An 18,890-nucleotide genomic window follows, 5' to 3' on the forward strand; every position below is an offset into this window, starting at 1 on the left:
GCCTGTATTCACTCTCTGAGCCGCGGGCGCGGGTGTAGACGGGGATTCTGCGAGCACGGTGGGAAGAGCTCAGGTGTTAGCGGGGCACGTGGTGTGCGCATCCTAGCCCCGCGCGTCGCGGCGGGATGAAGAGCTGCTGAGCAGGCGAAGACGCAGCGAGTGCGGCGTCGGGATCCGGGGAGCACAGGGCCCCGGGGTGTGTCTTCTCGGGATACCTTGGGAAGCTGGGGGGGGGGGGGGCGGGGGGGAGAGGGGGGCGGAGCGCCAGTGCAAAGGCCCTGCGGTGGGAGAGGGTGGACCTGGGAGGGGAGTCGTGGGACCGTGTAGATTACACCGCTTTGTGCGCCGCTGTGTATGAGTAAGGCGGACACTGGACACCAGGGGTTTTAGGCGGAGCGGAACTCAGCCGCCCAGGTTGTAGACAGGCCTCTCTGACTGCGGTACTGAGAAGAGACAGGCGGGAGACCCCGAGAGGCGATGCGGACCAGGCGGGAAGGGAGGAGGCTGGATTCCCGGGCACGCGACATCCCCAGCTGGCCTTCCCGTCCTGAACCCTCAGTGGCTCCCCCTCTTTGCGGTGTTCGGCTTCCTCCCTGTCCCTTGCCCTCGAATACGCAGGGAAACAAGGTACCGATGACAGCGAGGTCAGTGCTGCTGATAGGCCCCGAGTCCAGGGCAGGTTTTGACGCATGAAGCCCAATAGCAGCTGCCCTGGGGGTCCGCGGGGGCCTCTGGCGGGCACCACCAACACGTGTGTCCCAGAAGGCCGCTGGCGTCCCCCAGGCCACGTCAAACCGTGACGTCCGGGCAAGGCCAGAACTGACGGCGGGAGCCTCGCCCAGCCAGCGAGCGACCTGGCCAGCGGTGGAAGACCACAGAAAGCCGGGGAAGGATGCTGGGGGTGAGAAAAGGAGGGTCTGCAGCATGGGGGGGGGGGGGGGGAGTAAGGTTTTCTGCTGTGAAGTATTGCGTTTCCTGGATGGCCTGGCGACCACCTAAGCTTTCCAGTAACAGACAGTAATGGGATGCCCTTTCTGTCTCTCCTCAGGGACGAGTCCCTGAATTCCTCGCCCCTCTTGATATTTCTGGGAGTTGACGTCCACGGACAAACCTTCATAGCTGGCCAGAGCTTTTTCCCCTCCCTCCTAACCTCCCGGAGTGTTTCTGTGCCTTGTGACAGGTGATGCTGTCAGACGGGAGTTCCGGACCACACCAGCGGGCCCCTGATGCCGAGCTCCTGCAGGAAGGAGGTGAGGCGCACAGGAGGCTGTGCCAGGGGCCCTGGCAGCTGAAACGGAGCAGGGGCATGGTGGGTAGGGTGCTTCCTGGGGCCTGGAAATCTCCTTATTGAGCATTTATTGGAAGCCTTCTATTTTTTTCTATACTAGGCTTGGATCAGTATTGAGAGAAACTAAATTATTCAGTTTCTGCCCTCATCTTAAATCAAATTTGGAAAAAATAATAAAAGACTCTACAAAGCCGGAGATGCCTGGGTGGCTCAGTCGGTTAAATGTCCAACTCTTGCTTTCAGCTCAGGTCATGCGTGATCTCATGGTTTGTGGGATCAAGCCCCACATCGGGCTCTGAGCTGACAGTACTATGGAGCCTGCTTGGGATTGACTCTTTCTCCCTCTCTCTCTGCCCCTCCCCTTCTGTCTCTGTCTCTCTCAAAATAAATAAACTTTAAAAAAAAGTTTTTTAAGGTACTTCAGAGCAGTTTATCAAGGAAATGGAATGCATTCAATCACTTGTTTTATGTACAACTTGACACATGATAAATAGCATATATGTGTGCATAAAACTTAAATAATTTAGTAACTCCTACCCCACCCACCAGTTTTACCAACGTTTAAATTTTGAGTGTATGTAATTTTACTTCTGTAACCTTTTTGGAACCCTGAGATTTTAAAGGTATAGAATGAGTACCTGGAAACAACTGGCCAAGAAGGAGCAAAGGTCTTGTCGTGAAGCTTTGGGAAAATGAGAGGCTGGGTTTAGAAATGCTCTTTGATGGGACATGTGCAGAGGAAGGTGGACAAGACTGTATAGACGTGGCTGCTGGAAGTAAAACCCAGGACCTGGCGTTTAGCAATTCTGGAGTCCTACAGGCAGACCCTGAATGGCACCGACCTTTGGACAGGGGACGAGGCACCAGGCACCTCAAAAGTAGGCTTTTAGTATTTATTGTCTACAACGAAAAAAAAAGTATGTTATTGGCACTTCCAAATGAGAAATCCTGACATTTCTACTGTATAAGGAATCATAAATGAATCAGCCTCATCCCAGATACTATCTGTGCCCAGCTTTAACAAATAGTTTTGTTACGGACTGAACGTGTCCCCTCAAAATGCACATGTCCCTGAACCCCTGTGTGATGATATTGAGAGGTGGGTGGGGTCTTGGGAAGAAATGAGGTTTAGATAAAGTCATAAGGATGGCAATGAAGAGAGTAGTGTCCTTATATGAGGAGGGGCCCAGAACTCTGTCTCTCCCATGTGAGAGGAGAGGGACGGAAGCCAGGAGGGGCCGACACCTGGATCTGAACGTCCAGCCTCCAGAACTGAGAGAAGTGAGCCAGCCAGCCTGGGGTATTTTGTTAGGGCAGCCTGAGCTGACCAAGGTAGTTTCATGTCGTGAGCACACAGCCTGTGTCCCAGATTCATTTTTAACTTGAGGGCAGAAACTGACCTTTCAAAATCTAAAGCTAAAAAATAAAGCCTAAGAATCACTGTGGTGACCAGGGACTGGGGAGGGAGAGACACAGGCAGGTTGTGTGATGCATAGAGAGTTTAAGTTTTGCAGGATGAAAAAGTTGTGGAGATGACTCACATTGTGTGTTTTCAACACTGCTGAACCATACACTTAAGAATGCTTAAGATGGTAAATTTTGTCACATATTCTGTGCCACAGTTCAAAAACTTTGGGGGCACCTGGCTGGCCCAGTTGGTGCAGCACATGACTTGGACTCAGGGTCGTGAGTTCAAGCCTCCCATGGGGCACGGAATCTACTTTAAAAAAAAAAAATAGCATGATGAACACTTTTTTAAAAGAAGAACCACTATGACGTAATGACTATCCCAATCTGTGAAGAAGATATAGTCAAAATCCAACGGGGACGTTTCTGGAGGGGACTTTGGGCCAAATAGGGCTGTGCTTTGTCAAAACTCAGCCAATGGTACACTTACGACTTGTGTATGTATGTGTATATAAATGTGTATGTAAAGTTACTCAAAAACAAGAATGTAAACACATACTGAACCCCAGTTAATGATACATGGGAGAAAGTGTTTTGGGGTAAAGTTGCTCATGTCTTCGTTACTTTGAAACTCAGCAAAGACGAGTGGATTAGTAGAGACAGGGCTAGTTAGGCAGACAGAGGTTTATTGCAAACATTAATTGTGGAACATGAGTGGGGAGTATGTGGATGTTTACCAAACAGTTCTTTCAGCTTTTCTGTATATTTGAAAACATCCACAATAAAATGTGGATTGAGGGGCACCTGGGTGGCTCAGTCGGTTAAGTGTCTGACTCCAGCTCAGGTCATGATCTCACAGGTCATGGGTTTGAGCCCCAAGTCGGACTCTGTGCTGACAGCTCAGAGCCTAGAGCCTGCTTCAGATCCTCTCTGCCCCTCCCCCATTCACGTCCAATCTCTCTCTCTGTCTCTCAAAAATAAACATTAAAAAAAAGAAGAAAATAAATAAAATGTGGATTGAACAAAAAACCGAGCTGGGAGGTTACATTTTTGATGTCATGAGGATACTTGCAGAGCAGACCTCCCTCTGCTGTGAGCCCAATGGGTGTGGGACCATGTGCAACCAACAGTCAGAGAATGCGTGGGCTTGTAGGTGAGACATGGAACAAGAGAGCAGGACCCATGAGGACTGAGACACAGCCCAGGTCTAAACCAAAGAACAATGTTCTTGGGAAATTTCTCTGGGAAGAAACCAGTTTGCTCCTAAATTGAAGTTTTGGTAAAACTGGAATGAAATTTTGGGGACCTAAGTCCACAGGGTGATCCTAGAGTCTTATCAGTTGGTGACCAATCTCCCTGGTATCTTCTGAAAGAGACTGCTCAGACTCGGATCGGGGATGTGTTGAAGAACTTTCTAGAAAGGTTAGTCACTGCAAACACAAGCTAAGGAAAGGTGGAGCTGGTCCCTGAGGAGTGAATTAGGGCTCCCTAGCCAGCTATGTGGGCCGGCCAGGTGGAGGGCCGAAGTGCCCTACGGGCTGCCCCAGACACCCGGACACCACATGCTGCATACGCTGCGTGCACTGCAGCACGGTGAGGGGACGGTGGCTCCGTGCCAGGAGCTAACGGGAGACTCAGAGTCGGGACACGTGCTGCTTCTCTAGTAAGAACAAGGGAAAATGGCCCGAGGTAGGCCAGCTAGTAAGTTACCTAAAGGAACAAGCTGTGGGCCAATCCCCATCCATCCCCATCCCTAGTCCTTCTGGAGGAAGTGACCTCAACACTCAGATCCTGGAAGAAGGTCATCGAACCAGCCAGGAGTCAGTGACGTGGGCTTGGGGACAGGCGAGGTTACTCTAGGATGAAGAGCGACCACAGAATACCACGTTGTAGGTGAGGGAGAGCAGGCATTTACCGTCAGCATGGCTGTGTGCCACGGCCTGCTGCCCAAACTGGAAACAGGCTGGAGAAATGAGGGGAAGGTGTGGTCTAGACTTGCACGTTAGGGAAGAGGAGGAAAGCATAGGGTCTCGTCAATACCGTGCCAAGTTGACTCATTTCTCTTCCCTCAGCCCTGCGGGCTCCTCAGCATCCTGCCTTTGCCAACGACGGAAGCCACGGAGACTGGCCAGGAGCAAATACCACACCGGTGAGTGGGGCCCAGGCGAGCTGAGGCCCCTCCATCCTTCCTGGAAATACAGCACCACGTCCTGAATACGGCCTCGTTTTCACTCGCTCCCTGACCCCCCCCCCCCCCAATCCAGGCATTCCGCTCACAAGGAACACTTTGTTGGATGCCACACCATTCGTGGACTGTTCCCGGTCGTGATTTTCGCTGTGCACAGCCTATGCCCCCTTCCACCGCAACCCCAAATATATGTGGAACAGTAACCACCTTTCATTTCTAGAAACCTCCTGAGAATCCCTTCTTCTGCGTCTGTTTCCTGGGGACTGGGGTTTCCTCCGGGTCAGCGGGAGCATATCCTTGCAGGACGCGGTGACGTTTGAGGATGTGGCCGTGTGCTTCAGTAGCGGAGAGTGGCAGTGTCTGACCCGCGCCCAGAGGCACCTGTACACTGACGTGATGCTGGAGAACTATGGCAACATGCTGTCGGCTGGTGAGGACACCCTGTGCTTGGCTTAGTCCTTTTTCCTGTCCTTACTCTTTACTTGCTGTCTATTGACGTCTCCGGGCCTCCCAGTGAAAGTCAGAGCCCTCATTCTTGCCTTGCAGCCACAACGGGGAAAATACAACCAAGTGACTGCTTCCTGGGGTCTCCTCCTCTGCCCTTCTGAGCGTGACCTTTCTGAGGTCATCCCTACATGCTTGCTTACACCTTGGCAGACCCCCCCAAGTACACCCTTTTCTCCCCCCTGCTCACACTCTCCTCTGCAGTGTGAGCAGAAGGGTCAAGGCCGGGTGTTGGGACAGAGGTGATCTGCTATGCACACTGACTTCCCTTCTCCACGAGCAGGCCTTGCCTGCCCTAAGCCACCCCTCATCTCCCACCTGGAGCAAGGGGCCGTGCCCTGCGCTGAGGACCTGCAGGACTGGGGGTTCCTGACCTGCTCCTTCCCAGGTGAGTGACGGGGAAGCTCCAGTCACCAGCTGTGTGCCGTGTGACAGCTGGTTCTAGTATGTTCTTAGTGCTGCGTCATCCATCCTCACCCTCCTGGAGGAAGTCCACTTAGAAAACCCTAATGGAGAGAAAAGAAACAGCAGCAAATCGGACAATTATCCTGTCATTAATTGCTTCTGTGCACCCTAACAGGCCCCTTTGCAATGTGGTCCTCTGAAAGGCTCCAAGAATTCGTCTCCCTTCTGTGGATCAGTTACTCCAGTGCCCAGAAAGCCTCCAGCTGTCCTTCAGGACCTTCCCCGTGTTGGGCTTCTGACCCTTCCTTTCCCTGTCCCCCTCACGCTTCAGCTCTGAGCCCTGAGGTGGATGCACACAGTGCTCACCTGGGTGGTCTGGCCACAGACACATGCAACACCTCCCTTAGGTGTCGGGGCTAGGATTTCAGCCCAGGTGCTCCCACTCCAGAGCTTCAGACTTCACCCCCGTCTGTCTGGTTCACTGTGGAGCGCCCCGAAGGGAGCTAGGATTTCAGGCTAGATGCTCCCACTCCAGAGCTGCAGGCTTTACCCCCGTCTGTCTGGTTTACTGTGGAGCACCCCCGAACTACTTTATGCGCAGCAGTGGCGTGATAAGACCTTATTTTTTGAAAGAAGATTTTGGAAGCAGAGTAGAACACGGTGGGGCTGCAGTGAGCAACCCGGAATGACCTGATGACCCGGCACTAGAAGTAGAGGGCACAGGTCAGGGTGGGGGTCATGGGAAGACTGACAGCAGGAAGAGTTAACCCCTGCCGGCTTCTGTAAACACACACCTACTATCGTACTACTCCTACTACTCGTACCACTTGGGCATGTCAGCCCCCTGCGGGTCTGCCTGCCTCTGTCCCTCCACCCCTCCCTCCCTGGCCCACTTTCCTTCCCAGTGGCTCAGTCCATGTGCCCACGCCTTCCCTCCCCTGAGCGGCTGGGGCTCTGGATATAAGTGCGAGCCCAGAGGCTAGGGAGGAGTCCAGGGAGCGCGGGCCCGGAGTCCAGGGAGGAGTCCAGGGAGCCGGGCCCAGACGCAAGGGAGGAGTCCAAGGAGCACGGTCCGGAGTCCAGAGAGCAGGACAGGAGTCCAGGGAGCGCGGGCCCGGAGTCCAGGGAGGAGTCCAGGGAGCACGGGCCCGGAGTCCAGGGAGCGGGGGTCCGGCTTGGGTCAGCGCCGGCCCAGACCCCCCCCTCCCCCCGCCCTACCCCGGCAGCAGTCATACCGCAGACAGGCCCCACGGGGGTAACTTGTACAATGTCCGGGAGGGACAGGGTTGAAGGCTGCGTCTCCTGCCTGAGGTGGGCAGGCGTTTGGATTTGCCACTCGCTTCTCTGGTGAGTCTGGGGAGCGAGCAGGTGTGCAATGATCTTCATCAGGTTTATTCAGTGTGAACAGCGCGGTACTTGGGAATTTGCCACTACCGAACCCGCCCCAGCCTTTGCCGGTCAGATCACCCGGTCCTGACCCGGCTCCACTCGCCCCGGTGTTTGCTTCCTCTTTTCAGTGTCGGCGGACCACACGCGGCCTGAGAACGGGGACCGCCGCGGGCCGGAGGCGAAGCGTGTCCTGGAGCGCGGAGGGGTCTGGGTCCCGGAGCCTGGGTCCCCGAGGAGGTCGCCAGGAGCGGACGGGGGGACTGGCCGGCCCGCAGCGCGCAGCGCCCGCCCCGCCCAGGGGCCCCGGCCGTGCGCCCAGTGCGGGAAGAGCTTCCGCGGCCGCTCGGACCTCATCCTGCACCAGCGCGTGCACTCCGGGGAGAGGCCGCACGCGTGCGCCCAGTGCGGGAAGGCCTTCAGGACCGGCGGACAGCTGGCGGCGCACCTGCTCACGCACACCGGCCAGAAGCCTTTCGGCTGCGCGCAGTGCGGGAAGGCCTTCGGCAGCAGGGCGGCCGCGTGCCGGCACAGGAGGGAGCACGGCGGGGACAGGCCGCACGCGTGCGCGCAGTGCGGGAAGGCCTTCGGCAGCAGGGGCCGCCTGCGCCGGCACGGGCTGGTCCACAGCGCGGAGCGGCCGCACCGGTGCGGCGTGTGCGGGAAGGCCTTCGGCCTCAAGCACTGCCTGACCGCGCACGGCCGGACCCACACCGGGGAGAGGCCGTTCGGCTGCGCGCAGTGCGGCCGCGCCTTCCGCGGGAGCTCCGACCTGGCCAAGCACGCGCGCGTGCACTCAGCTGAGCGCCCGTATACATGCGGCCAGTGCGGCCGGGCCTTCCGCCGCCGCTCGGACCTCCGCAAGCACGCGGGGGTGCACGCGCGCGCGGGGCCGGCCGGGTCCCGGGGGGCCCCCGCCCCGGAGAAGCCCTTCCGGTGCGGCGAGTGCGGCAGGGCCTTCCGGCACGAGTGCCGGCGCCGCGCCCACGAGCGGGGACACCGCGGGGACAGGCCGTACCCGTGCGGGCTGTGCGGAAAGGCCTTCCAGGACCGGCACTGCCTCACCGTGCACCAGCGGGTCCACACCGGGGAGAAGCCGTTCGCCTGCCCCCAGTGCGGGAAGGCCTTCAGCGGCAAGTCCAACCTGACCGCCCACCAGCGGGTCCACACCGGGGAGAAGCCGTTCGCCTGCGACGTGTGCGGGAAGGCCTTCCCCCAGAGCTCCGTGCTCACCCAGCACAGGCGGATCCACACGGGCGAGAGGCCCTACCCCTGCAGCCAGTGCGGCCTAGCTTTCCGCCAGCGCGCGGCCCTGCTCGGACACCAGCGCGTCCACACCGGCGAGAGGCCCTACGAGTGCGAGCAGTGTGGGAAAGCGTTCCGGGTGAGCGCCAATCTGACCGGACACAAGAAAAGAATCCACCCGGCGCGCGGAACCCACGAGCTGGACGGCACTTTGGGGGCAGCCCTCGCCCCAGGATCGGCCTCGCACACCTTGTCGGTCGTCGGGGACTGACCACCAGCACCCGGGGTTCCGCACGCTGGGGCCTCCCGGTTCTCGGGCCCCTCCCTGACTGGGATCCCCAGAGCCCGTCCTGACCCGGCTGTTCAGGGACTCACTTCCAGGGCGTTGCCCAGTAGCCCAAGGCTTTGCCGCGCGTCAACTCACTTAACCACAGAACTGCCCTGTGGGATGAGGAAGCGAAGGCATGAAAAGAGGACACTCGCTCAGGATCACTTCACCGGGCGGTTCTGCACCAACGCCCCCCCCCCCCTCCACGCTCAGACTCGCCCGCACCACGTCTTAGATGCGAAGCCACAACTCAGCTCAGCACCCACCGTGTTCTACCTGATGAAACACTGACCATTTTTTGGCAAGGTTTTTCTGTGTTGTTTTAACTTAAGGGCTGAATGGTACTTCCCATGTGGGGTCAGGATGGGAAAGGAAGGCAGATTTAGAAATCAGACGTAAGCAGGATGCACTGCTCAAGTAACAGTTTACATGGGAGAGAGCACAAAGCCCATCTCACTTTCCTATAAATACATCAAGATGTCAGCGTGTTCATTTCTTAAAGATTTGCTATATTTATTTGTGATGGATGAAATGCTCTTTCAAGTGTCTTAGAAATTTGTGGCTATTTTTTCACATTTTTCAGTATCTCTTTATACTTTTACCCTTCAAATGTCACAAGTACTTTCTACAAACAGAATTAAGACCCACGGTGAATAAGGCTGTCAGAGACTGAAAATCCTAGAAGATGCTCGTGTCAACATAATTAGCATAATGACCATAACTGAGAATTAAATGTAGTTCTAAGTTCCTCAGCTCCTGGGGTGGGCGGGGGGAGGGGACAAGATGAGCAATGGGCTATCCAACATTTCTCAAAGGTGTTTTACACGTTAAAGTTTTTCAAGTGTATTTTTGAGAGAGACAGCGTGAGTGGGGGAGGGACAGGGAGCGAGGGAGACATAATCCCAAGCAGGCTCTGCACTGTCAGCACAGAGCCCAATGTGGGGCTCGAACCCATGAAACCGTGAGATCATGACCTGAGCCGAAACCAAGAGTCTGACACCTAGGTGACTGAGCCACCCAGGCGCCCCTAAGTTTTTTAAAAGAATGACTTTAGGAAAGGCTGGCTAGGGGTGGCTTTTTTAATTAAAGACTTCTCACTTTATGATATGCTAATATCTTTTCTAAACCTTGAAAGAACAATAAAAAAATTGCTTTCCAAAACTGACCACAGTCCTGTTTGAAGCATCTTAGTGGGCTCCTGTATCACAGAAAACGTTTTGGGAAATGGTTACAGGTTATCTAATACTGAAGGACAAAGTGTCCAAGAGATGCAATTTTCTTTTTTTTTTCTTTTTTTTTTTTTAATTTTTTTTTTCAACGTTTATTTATTTTTGGGACAGAGAGAGACAGAGCATGAACAGGGGAGGGGCAGAGAGAGAGGGAGACACAGAATCGGAAACAGGCTCCAGGCTCCGAGCCATCAGCCCGGAGCCCGACGCGGGGCTCGAACTCCCGGACCGCGAGATCGTAACCTGGCTGAAGTCGGACGCTTAACCGACTGCGCTACCCAGGCGCCCCGAGATGCAATTTTCTAGTAACAATATGGTTTATCTTTAAAAAGGATGGATTGAAACATTGTTCCTTAGGCTCAGTTTCTACAAAAAAAAATTCTTTTTATTTATGTGGCCATTTCTTACATAGTTTATTAGTGAAAGCCAAGATGAAAACATTAAAGACATAACTCAATGACATTGTCTCTATGGAGGAGAAAATTCTGGATACGTGGCTTCTGGGTGAGAAAACATGACCTAAGTAAGGACAGAATTCATGGTATGTCTGGAGCACTGGCAGTGGTTTTCCAATAATTTTTTGAGTCTGAGGACCGTTTGTTTGATGGTCAACAAATACCAGCAGCACGCTCCCCCACATGTGCACACATGTTGTACTCTAATGCTCGATGGCAAAATATCATGCTTTCCTGGAAAATCTGAGGTTTTGTTTTTCACAGCAGGTACCTGCTCTTGGAAAATGCATATACATGTTCATAACATTTATTTCTGCACCCACACGCTACGGTGTATATTGGGATTTGGGGCTCAAGGTCCTCAGCCCAACTTGAGAACCTGACAGGGCAATCCTTCATCTCCCTTCCCCAATGAGTTTTAACAGAATCTGGCAACAGGACAAATCCCGTTTAAGTTCTGGACCGTCCTCGAGCGTGGACGTTTTGTGTTGTTGACTGGAGAGCTACGTTTCAGACACCAGTTAACCACAGGGCATGGCCAGCCTGACAATCTGTTGTGAGAATTCAGAGGACTCTGTATTGATGAGCCCAAATAGAAGCCTTCTAGACCCACCCTCACCCATCCATCTTCAACATGACTATGTTTTCCTAGAATTCCACTACGATCCTGACACCTGCTGGAAAGACTCTCAGTCCTGCAGTGAGAAGCTCCCATTACTGGCTGAAACTCCAGGAATCTCCTGGTGTTTCCTGAGCATTAAAATGAATATAGTGAAGAAACACTGAAGAAAGTTCAGATATTTTACCTTTGGGAAAAGTCTGTACATTTAAAAGAGGTCTGCCATAAGGTAGTAGGCTTGGCCTGAATGATGTGGAAGGAATTCAAAGGTGAGCAGCATAGGTGAATAACAAAACATGTTAGTGTTAAAACCCTAAGATTCTTGTAACTAATTCTGAGGAGTTACCAAAACTAGAGTTATTGATCTAGTTATAATTTACTTAAAAACTCACCAGGTAATAGTTTTTTAACCTAATTACATTCTAAATGCAAAATCTGAGAAAAATTTCACACTAAACATTGATATGACGAGATTGTTTCACTTGACCTTCACAAAGGAAGTAGAGAATGCCCACTTCACTCATTTTTCAAAAGGAGTAAGATACAGGTTTCAGATTTAAAATCACCCATGTACAGAAATGTCTTTCTGTAGCTTCTTTTTTTTTTTTTTTTTTTTTAGAGAGAGTGAGAATCTTAAGCAGGTTCCACATTGACATGGGGCTCAATCCCACAACCCTGGGATCATGACCTAAGTGAAAATCAAGAGTCAGATGTTCAGTCAACTGAGCCTACTCCCAGGCACCCCCTCTTTCTGTAGCTTCTACGTGTGGGTGCAGTTCGATGCCCTGGGATCATTACAGAGCAATATTAACCCACTTCTCACAAGATACTCTTTGAAAATTTTCAAGACAAATCAAACACTTCTTTTTCCACCAGACAAAATACCTGAAATTTCTTTAGTGTTTTCTCACGAAGTTTATTTTTAAATCTTCAAGAAACCTCAAAAGATTCCTGGAGTTCAAGCCAGGAAGCAGGGTTTCTCACTGTGGGACTGAGAGTCAGCAAAGGATCTTTCAAGCAGGTGGCAGGACCCTAGCAGAATTCTAGGAAGACACAGTCACGCTGAAGAGGGGTTTGGGAGGGTTAGGGTCTGGAAGTCTTACCCTCCCCTTCTGTTCCATTGGTCGACTGCCTATCCTTACACCAATGCCAAACTGGTTAATTACCACAGCTTTATAATATCTTTTCATCTGGTAGACGAAGTCCTATTTCTTTTTCTTCAAGACTGATTTGACTGTTCTTGGCCAAGACTATACTTGTTCATGCATTGGAAGACTCGGTGTTATTAAAATGTCAGTTCCCAAAATTGACCAACACATTCACTGCAACCTAAATAAAAATCCCAAGAGTGCATTTTTGTGGAAAATGGCAAACTGATTCTATAATTTATATTGCAATGTAATTCTTAGCCAAGAATTTGCCTTATGAAAGACAAATTTTTATCCTTTTACAAGTAAATTTTGGATAATATTTGTATACCCTCAGGTCAAGAAAAGATTTCTCAAACAAGACACCAAAAAGGTTACTTTTAAAGAAAAATTTCTGATAAATTCGACTAGATTAAAATGAATTTCTTTCATCAAATTCACCATAAAGAAAAGGAAAGTACAATTTTCTCATGAATTGAAAAAACATTTTGAACTCACATACTTGGGCAAATAATTGTCATCCAAAATATTTTAGGGTTAGTCACATGAACTGCCATATTTACAGGTTGAATAGTGGCAGTTTAATATGGTTTGACCTTATATAAAAACTCCTTTAAATCAATAAGCAAAAGACAACCTCAAAACAGGCAGAAGGCACGAAGAAGTATTTCACAGGAAACATGATGACCACACACAAAGGGTGTACAGTCTCGTAACCAGGGACTCTGAGCACAGTGACGGCTGTGAGACTCCGCTAGGTTGAGAAAGATAAAACGGACCTGACCAAGTTTTGGCAAGGACGCGGAGTTGTGGTACTCACTGGCCGTGCTGAAAACTGATGCAGGCACACTGGGAAACAAGCAGGCTCTCCTGTAAAGCTGAACCATGCCCTACAACTCTGTGGTTCCATTCCTAGGAATGGTCCTAGGTCCTGCACATACGCACCGAGAGCCACGTGCAAGGATCTTCACAGCACATCTGCTCATAGTAGCAAAACCCCGGGAGCAACCCAGTGTTCACCAACAGTAAGTAGGAAAACAAACGTTGCAAGATTTAAATGATGAGTATGTCACAGAGGTGAACGTGCCCACGAACATGGGTAGAGAGCGGACGTTCTTGTCGAACAGGAAAGGCAAGTCCCATAAGACAACATGCAGTTTGGTACCATTTTCACAAGGTTCAAAAACATAGAAAACAAAATAATACTCTGATTAGTGATCTATTCATAAGTGTAGATTATTTGTTTAAGTAAAGGAATGATAAGGAGTCAGTGACAAAAGGAATCAGTGATAGGGTAAGAGAGAGGTTCATAGTTGGTGTGAACATCTTAGTAATGTTCTAGCCCGGGCCGGTCCGACAGAGACAATGTGCCAGATCTGTGCTCGCATTCCTAAAACTTACAGTTGAGAAATAAATTCACAAAGCCAAGTTGTCCCGAACATACTTAAAAGTTTTCCAATAACAGAATGCAGAATTGTCTTTTTAATTTAACTTTTAAATAGTTAGAATTAAAAATTCAGTTCCTCAGTCACACTAGCCACATTTGAAGTGCTCCGTAGCCATAGGTGGCCAGTTGATACTGTGTTGGATGGTACAATTCTAGATTTTGAGTGACAAGTTCAAAAGTGCTCATTTTAATATTGCACTTCAAAATTTTTATACTTGGATATCTTTTCTAATGTATAAAATATAATAAAAAGAAAGCAAAAAAACCTAGAGGAGCAGTCTGGGGATCCCAGTTAGTAGAAGTTCCAAAAGAACAATAAAAACAGACAGGAAATTATCAACATAATCACGTAAGAAAATTAGCTCCTAGAGAGAAAGCCCTGCCTAGCACACAATTCAATGAACGGCAAAACATCTACACCAAACACACCAATGAGAAATCACAAAATCCTGTGCATAAAAGAAAGACTTCCAGAGTTTTCAGGCAGGAAAAAAAAAAAAGTCAAATACAAAGGAGAAGAAAATAGATTAGCTGGGGAATAAACAAGAATAGCACTTGAAGATGACAGACAATAGAGCAATGCCTTCAAAATCCTAATGGAACATGTTTTTAACTTCAGTTTCTATACTCAAAGGATTAACCCACTAGGAGGTAAAATAGGTATCTTAAAGACAGGAAAGGTCTCAAAAACTTTACCTCACATGCTTATTTTATCATACACTCCACCCAAACAAATCAATAAAATAAATCAATCAATCAAATAAATAAATATCCAAAAAGCAAACTTGCAAAAGGAAGCAGCCAAGGCAAACCACTGACCCCGGCAGCAGCCGATCCAGATCGGCGAGGCAGAGAAGACTGAGAGAAAGATCTCCAGGGAAAAATAATAACTGATGCATTGGCTACTTGGGAAAGAGTATTTAGGAGTGTCACTGTTATTTTGAAGAATTAGGGGGAAATATCCAATGGTGGCAGGAAACGAATCACGTGAAAACATAAGGTAACTAACAAATCCAGCATGATCAAATTGCACGAGATGGCAAATATCAGATATCTCATCAATGGCATCATCATTTCATACCTGTTTCAGTAGGAGAAAGTGCACAGTACAGAGAGGAAGGAAGACAGAAATCAGCTGTGGGATAGGTGCACAAATTCCAAAGCAGGAAGAAAAGACCAGTGTTTAAGAGGACAAGGATGGAAACAGCAATAGGAGGATGATGACTGTTTGGCTGACCCCTGATGTACTCCTCACATCTGGGTCCTTTTGCAGAACTGTAATCCCTGGATGCGAACTGCAGCTTGTACTTATGTGCTACAATCTAAACACTAACATGTAAAAGTGAAAGCACTAATTTCTCTTTTCTCTGCCGGTTGACAACATGCATCTATCAAGTCTGATAAAGACACAGATTAGCCTGTCGGAGCATCAAGGGTGCTGGCGGAGCACAAGAGATGTAAGAGATGTAAGCTGGGCAAAACTCTACCTCCACTCTCTCAGGACCCTGACCTGGCCCGACAGAGGGCAGGAACAAGACAAAAACACACAAACTGACCTCATGTAAGTTTTACACAACACATGAACCCTCCTAAGGAAACGAATATCAAACCAGTGGCAAAACTGAAATGCCTTTACATTAGGTTGAACGGAGAAGCAATTGTGGAAAGGAAACTAAAATAGGTGAGGCTAAAGGAAAAATTATTTTAAGGAGGTCTGTGCAGAATTCTCCCAACTTCAGCCTCCTGCCCTCCATGATAAGAATGCTACTTTTGTGTTGGGATATAAGGTGGACATCTTCCACATACGGGTTTTATCTCCTTTCCAGAAGAAAAAAGAGAGGGTCAGAACACCCTTCTTGCAGCTGTATTTGTAAGTGCCTTTAGCTCAAAATAATTCTTATGGCAAAGAATTATTCTACCACCCTACAGAGGCAAAGGACATTTTATTTCTCACCGTAACAGCAAGAGCCAGGCTCTCAGCCTCTACAGATTCCTCAAGCACCAGCTCCCACAGGGGTGACTCAGATGGGCTGAGATGGATGCCTGCACACACAATGGGTAGCCACCCTGAGCACAGGGAGCTCAGTATGAACGTCTATCCTTTGCACCAGATGGAGACACTATCTCTATCTTCCCAGGCCGTTCTTTATATGAGTATCCTTGAAAGACAGTCCAGGAGAAAGGGCAGTTACTGCTCTGGGGGATAATAAGAAATATATAGTTGGTCTTTGTCCCCATTTCCTGACATAGCTCCTAAGTCCCTTGGAATTTCCTGGGTGCCAGGAGCCTCTTTTGTTCTAACATGGCCGTGTTGGTAGGTTTCAGAATGGGACTAGTCGCTAGAAAGACCAAGCCATAGTTAGAAGCCTAGAACTTTCAGCCCCAACCCCCATCCCCAAGCTTTCTGGGAGGGGAGAGGGGCTAGGGATTATAATCCATCATCCCTACATGATGAAACCTTCATAAAAACTCCTAAATGACAGAATTAGGAGCGCTTCCCAGCTGATGAAGGCCTGGAGGTGCTGGGAAGTGCCCCACCTGGTGAGGGCAGGGCAGCTCCGGATCCCCCCACCCCGTGCCCACCTTGCCCTGTGCATCTCTTCCACTTGGCTGTTTCTGACTTATAGTTGTTTATAATAAACCAGTAAATGAAAGTCAGATGTGGGCCTGAGTTCTGAGCCATTTGAGCAAATTATCAAACCTGAGGAGGGAGTCTCGGGAACCCCTGATTTGTAGCTGGTCAGTCAGCTAGAAGGGAGGTCTGGGACCTGCAAATGGCATCTAAAGCAGGGTACAGTCTTGTGGGCCTTATGGGTGTCTGCAGAAAACCGGAGAATTGGTTGCTGGGGAGTGAAATCGGTACAGATACAATGCACGCAGAAACGGAGAGTCTGGTGAACAGTGTGGTGTGTGTCCTTCCATCCAGCCTGAGCCCCTGCTATTCTCTAACTTCTCTGTTGTCCTAAATCCAGAATTTCAAAGTCCACATGCGAACTCTCTTTTTAGGTAGACATGTTACCATATTTTCGTAATAACTTATGTAATGCTTGTGAACCCCACTGGACTCTAAGCTTCATGGTGGAGGCGGAGGTTCTCTGAGCTCTTCTCCATATCCCCTCCCTAATACTAACCCTGTAGCTGATAGGAGGCAGAGGGAGGCCAGGGAAGGCATCCAGGAGAAAACAGCTTCCACACTAAGGACTAGAAGATGAAAAAGAGGCCTGTGTGCATAAGATCTGCTCAGAGCAGGGAGCCCCCAAGCGGCGGCGACGTGCGGCGCAGCTGAGCAGAAGCAGAAAACCACGCAGAGGGGAGGGGATCGCCTCTAGAAGTAGCACTCGGCGCTGGATGGCACCCGCCGCAGGGGGGCACTCGGCGATGGGGGCACCCGGCACTGGGGGTACCTGACGCTGGGGGGCACCTGCGGCTGCAGGGTACTCGCCACTAGGGAGCACCCGACGCTGGACGGTACCCGACGCTGGGACGCACCGGACGCTAGGGGGCACCTGGCGCTGGGGAGCACCTGGAGCTGGGAGGCACCCGGCGCTGGGACACACCTGTCGCTGGATCGCACCTGGCGCTGGCGGGTGTGTCCGCAGTCATGGGACCAGTACCCCCTCCGCGGGGGGTCTCTTGTCGGATCTGCACAGGGTTCCAGACACGAGACAGGCCGCTGCCGGGGCCTCAGGAAGATCCGGGGCCATTCTGGACACATCTTATTCCTTCACAGGCGTCGGAGGATGTGCCTCGAGGTACAAAGGGATGCCGGAGTCTGTCGTACGGTCCTTCGTTCGTACTGAGGACCGCGAGAACAAAAGCACCTCCTGGCCGGGCCGCGGCTGTATCCGGAGTAAACACGAGTCAAAGGAGGAGAAAAAGGGACCTGACTCAGGATGTGGGAACGGTCCACACTGCGCGTGAAGAAAGAAAAAGAAGCCCTGGCAGCGGTGGGATTCGAACCCACGCCCCCGAAGAGACTGGAGCCTTAATCCAGCGCCTTAGACCGCTCGGCCACGCTACCACTTCCGGCGCAAGCGCTCCCTCCCGGCCCCCTAGAGGCGTGAACACAGCCGCTGGAGACTTCCGCCTCGCTAGGCCTCCGCCCTCTCACCGGCAGCCCGCCTCCCTCACTGCGGGCGGGGACCAGGCAGTCCCTGAGGAGCCGGGCGGCGGTGGCGTAGCAGTCTCTGTGTCGTCACAGAGCAGATCGGCTGCTAAACTGCGCCGCGTCTGCTCTGCGCAGGCGCGGGGCTGCCACGACCCGCACCTTTGACAAAGGCAGTTTGGTCCATACGTGAGAATACGCTGAGGGCATTTTATGTCAGAAATAAGGTCGCAGTAAAGTTAGCAGCTGCAGTTTCTGTTTGATCTGCCTTTTATCTTCAAAACTTTCACGGAGTGTGTTTGCGGACATTCCAAGGAAGCCTAGCCTTTGGTACCATTTCCCACACTCGTTCCTGGAACTCACCGCACGTTCCCGCGGCTCCCGTCACTGCCGGAAGCCGCTGACGCGCGTGCTCTCGCGGGGATGCTTGTGCTCTCGCGTAACGCGCGTGGTCTCGCGGGACATGCGCTGGAGGGGATGCGCGTACTCCCGCGGTCCTGGAGGCACAGCTGTGGTGTCCCCGCGCGCAGGCGCTGGCGGAGAGGGTGGCGCCAGTCCCCTGGTGGCTGCCGGACCCTGGTTGTGGCCACATCCCCCCATCCTCCGAGGTCAGCATCCACGGCTCTCCTCTGTTCACACGGCCACCGCCTCCTACAGAGGTCACCAGCTGCGCCTTACAGGGTCAAGCTGGAGCACCTCCCAAATAAGCGTGGCGGGCACACTTCACCTCCCCCACAGGAGCCCCAGGGCACCCCTGGAAACACTAGTTATTTTACCGGGGTTTGGCTGGACCGTCATCCTTGAGAGAGACCTGCGTAGACTCGGGTACGACCAGGCAGGTGTAAGGCGCTGAGGTTGACTTGTGCAGCAATAACGCCCCTTGGAAATGTTGGCCTGATAACCTGCTGACAGAGTCCCAGCAGCCTTCCCAGGTGCGACAGCGCCCACACCTACTGTCCTTGACAACGTGTATCCACCTGGACAGGAATAGAATATTCCAGATGGCGGAATATTCACACTGCGGATGACAGGACCCTCTCCGGCCAGACCCAGGAGCCCCATACTCCCAGCCAGGCACAGGTTGTCTTGTTTTAAGTTGTGGTTAAAAACACATCACGCACAACTGAGCATTTTAA

The 18,890-nt window shown here is 51.4% G+C and overlaps 1 protein-coding gene and 1 non-coding gene across 2 annotated transcripts; one reads left to right on the forward strand and one right to left on the reverse strand.

The window, feature by feature from the left end:
- Positions 1–260: 260 nt before the first annotated feature.
- Positions 261–8,694, forward strand: ZNF311 (zinc finger protein 311). The gene is made up of 6 exons (XM_030316840.1): positions 261–901; positions 1,181–1,250; positions 4,768–4,844; positions 5,187–5,313; positions 5,671–5,775; positions 7,310–8,694. The coding sequence occupies exons 1-6, from the start codon at positions 893–895 to the stop codon at positions 8,692–8,694; spliced, it is 1,773 nt and encodes a 590-aa protein (XP_030172700.1). The 5' UTR covers positions 261–892.
- Positions 8,695–17,588: 8,894 nt separating this feature from the next.
- On the reverse strand, positions 17,589–17,670 carry TRNAL-AAG. The gene has a single exon. It is a non-coding gene; the product is annotated as a tRNA-Leu (tRNA).
- Between the last annotated feature and the right edge of the window lie 1,220 nt (positions 17,671–18,890).

Source organism: Lynx canadensis, chromosome B2, assembly GCF_007474595.2.
Source record: "Lynx canadensis isolate LIC74 chromosome B2, mLynCan4.pri.v2, whole genome shotgun sequence".
In the NCBI taxonomy this organism is placed as follows: domain Eukaryota; kingdom Metazoa; phylum Chordata; class Mammalia; order Carnivora; family Felidae; genus Lynx; species Lynx canadensis.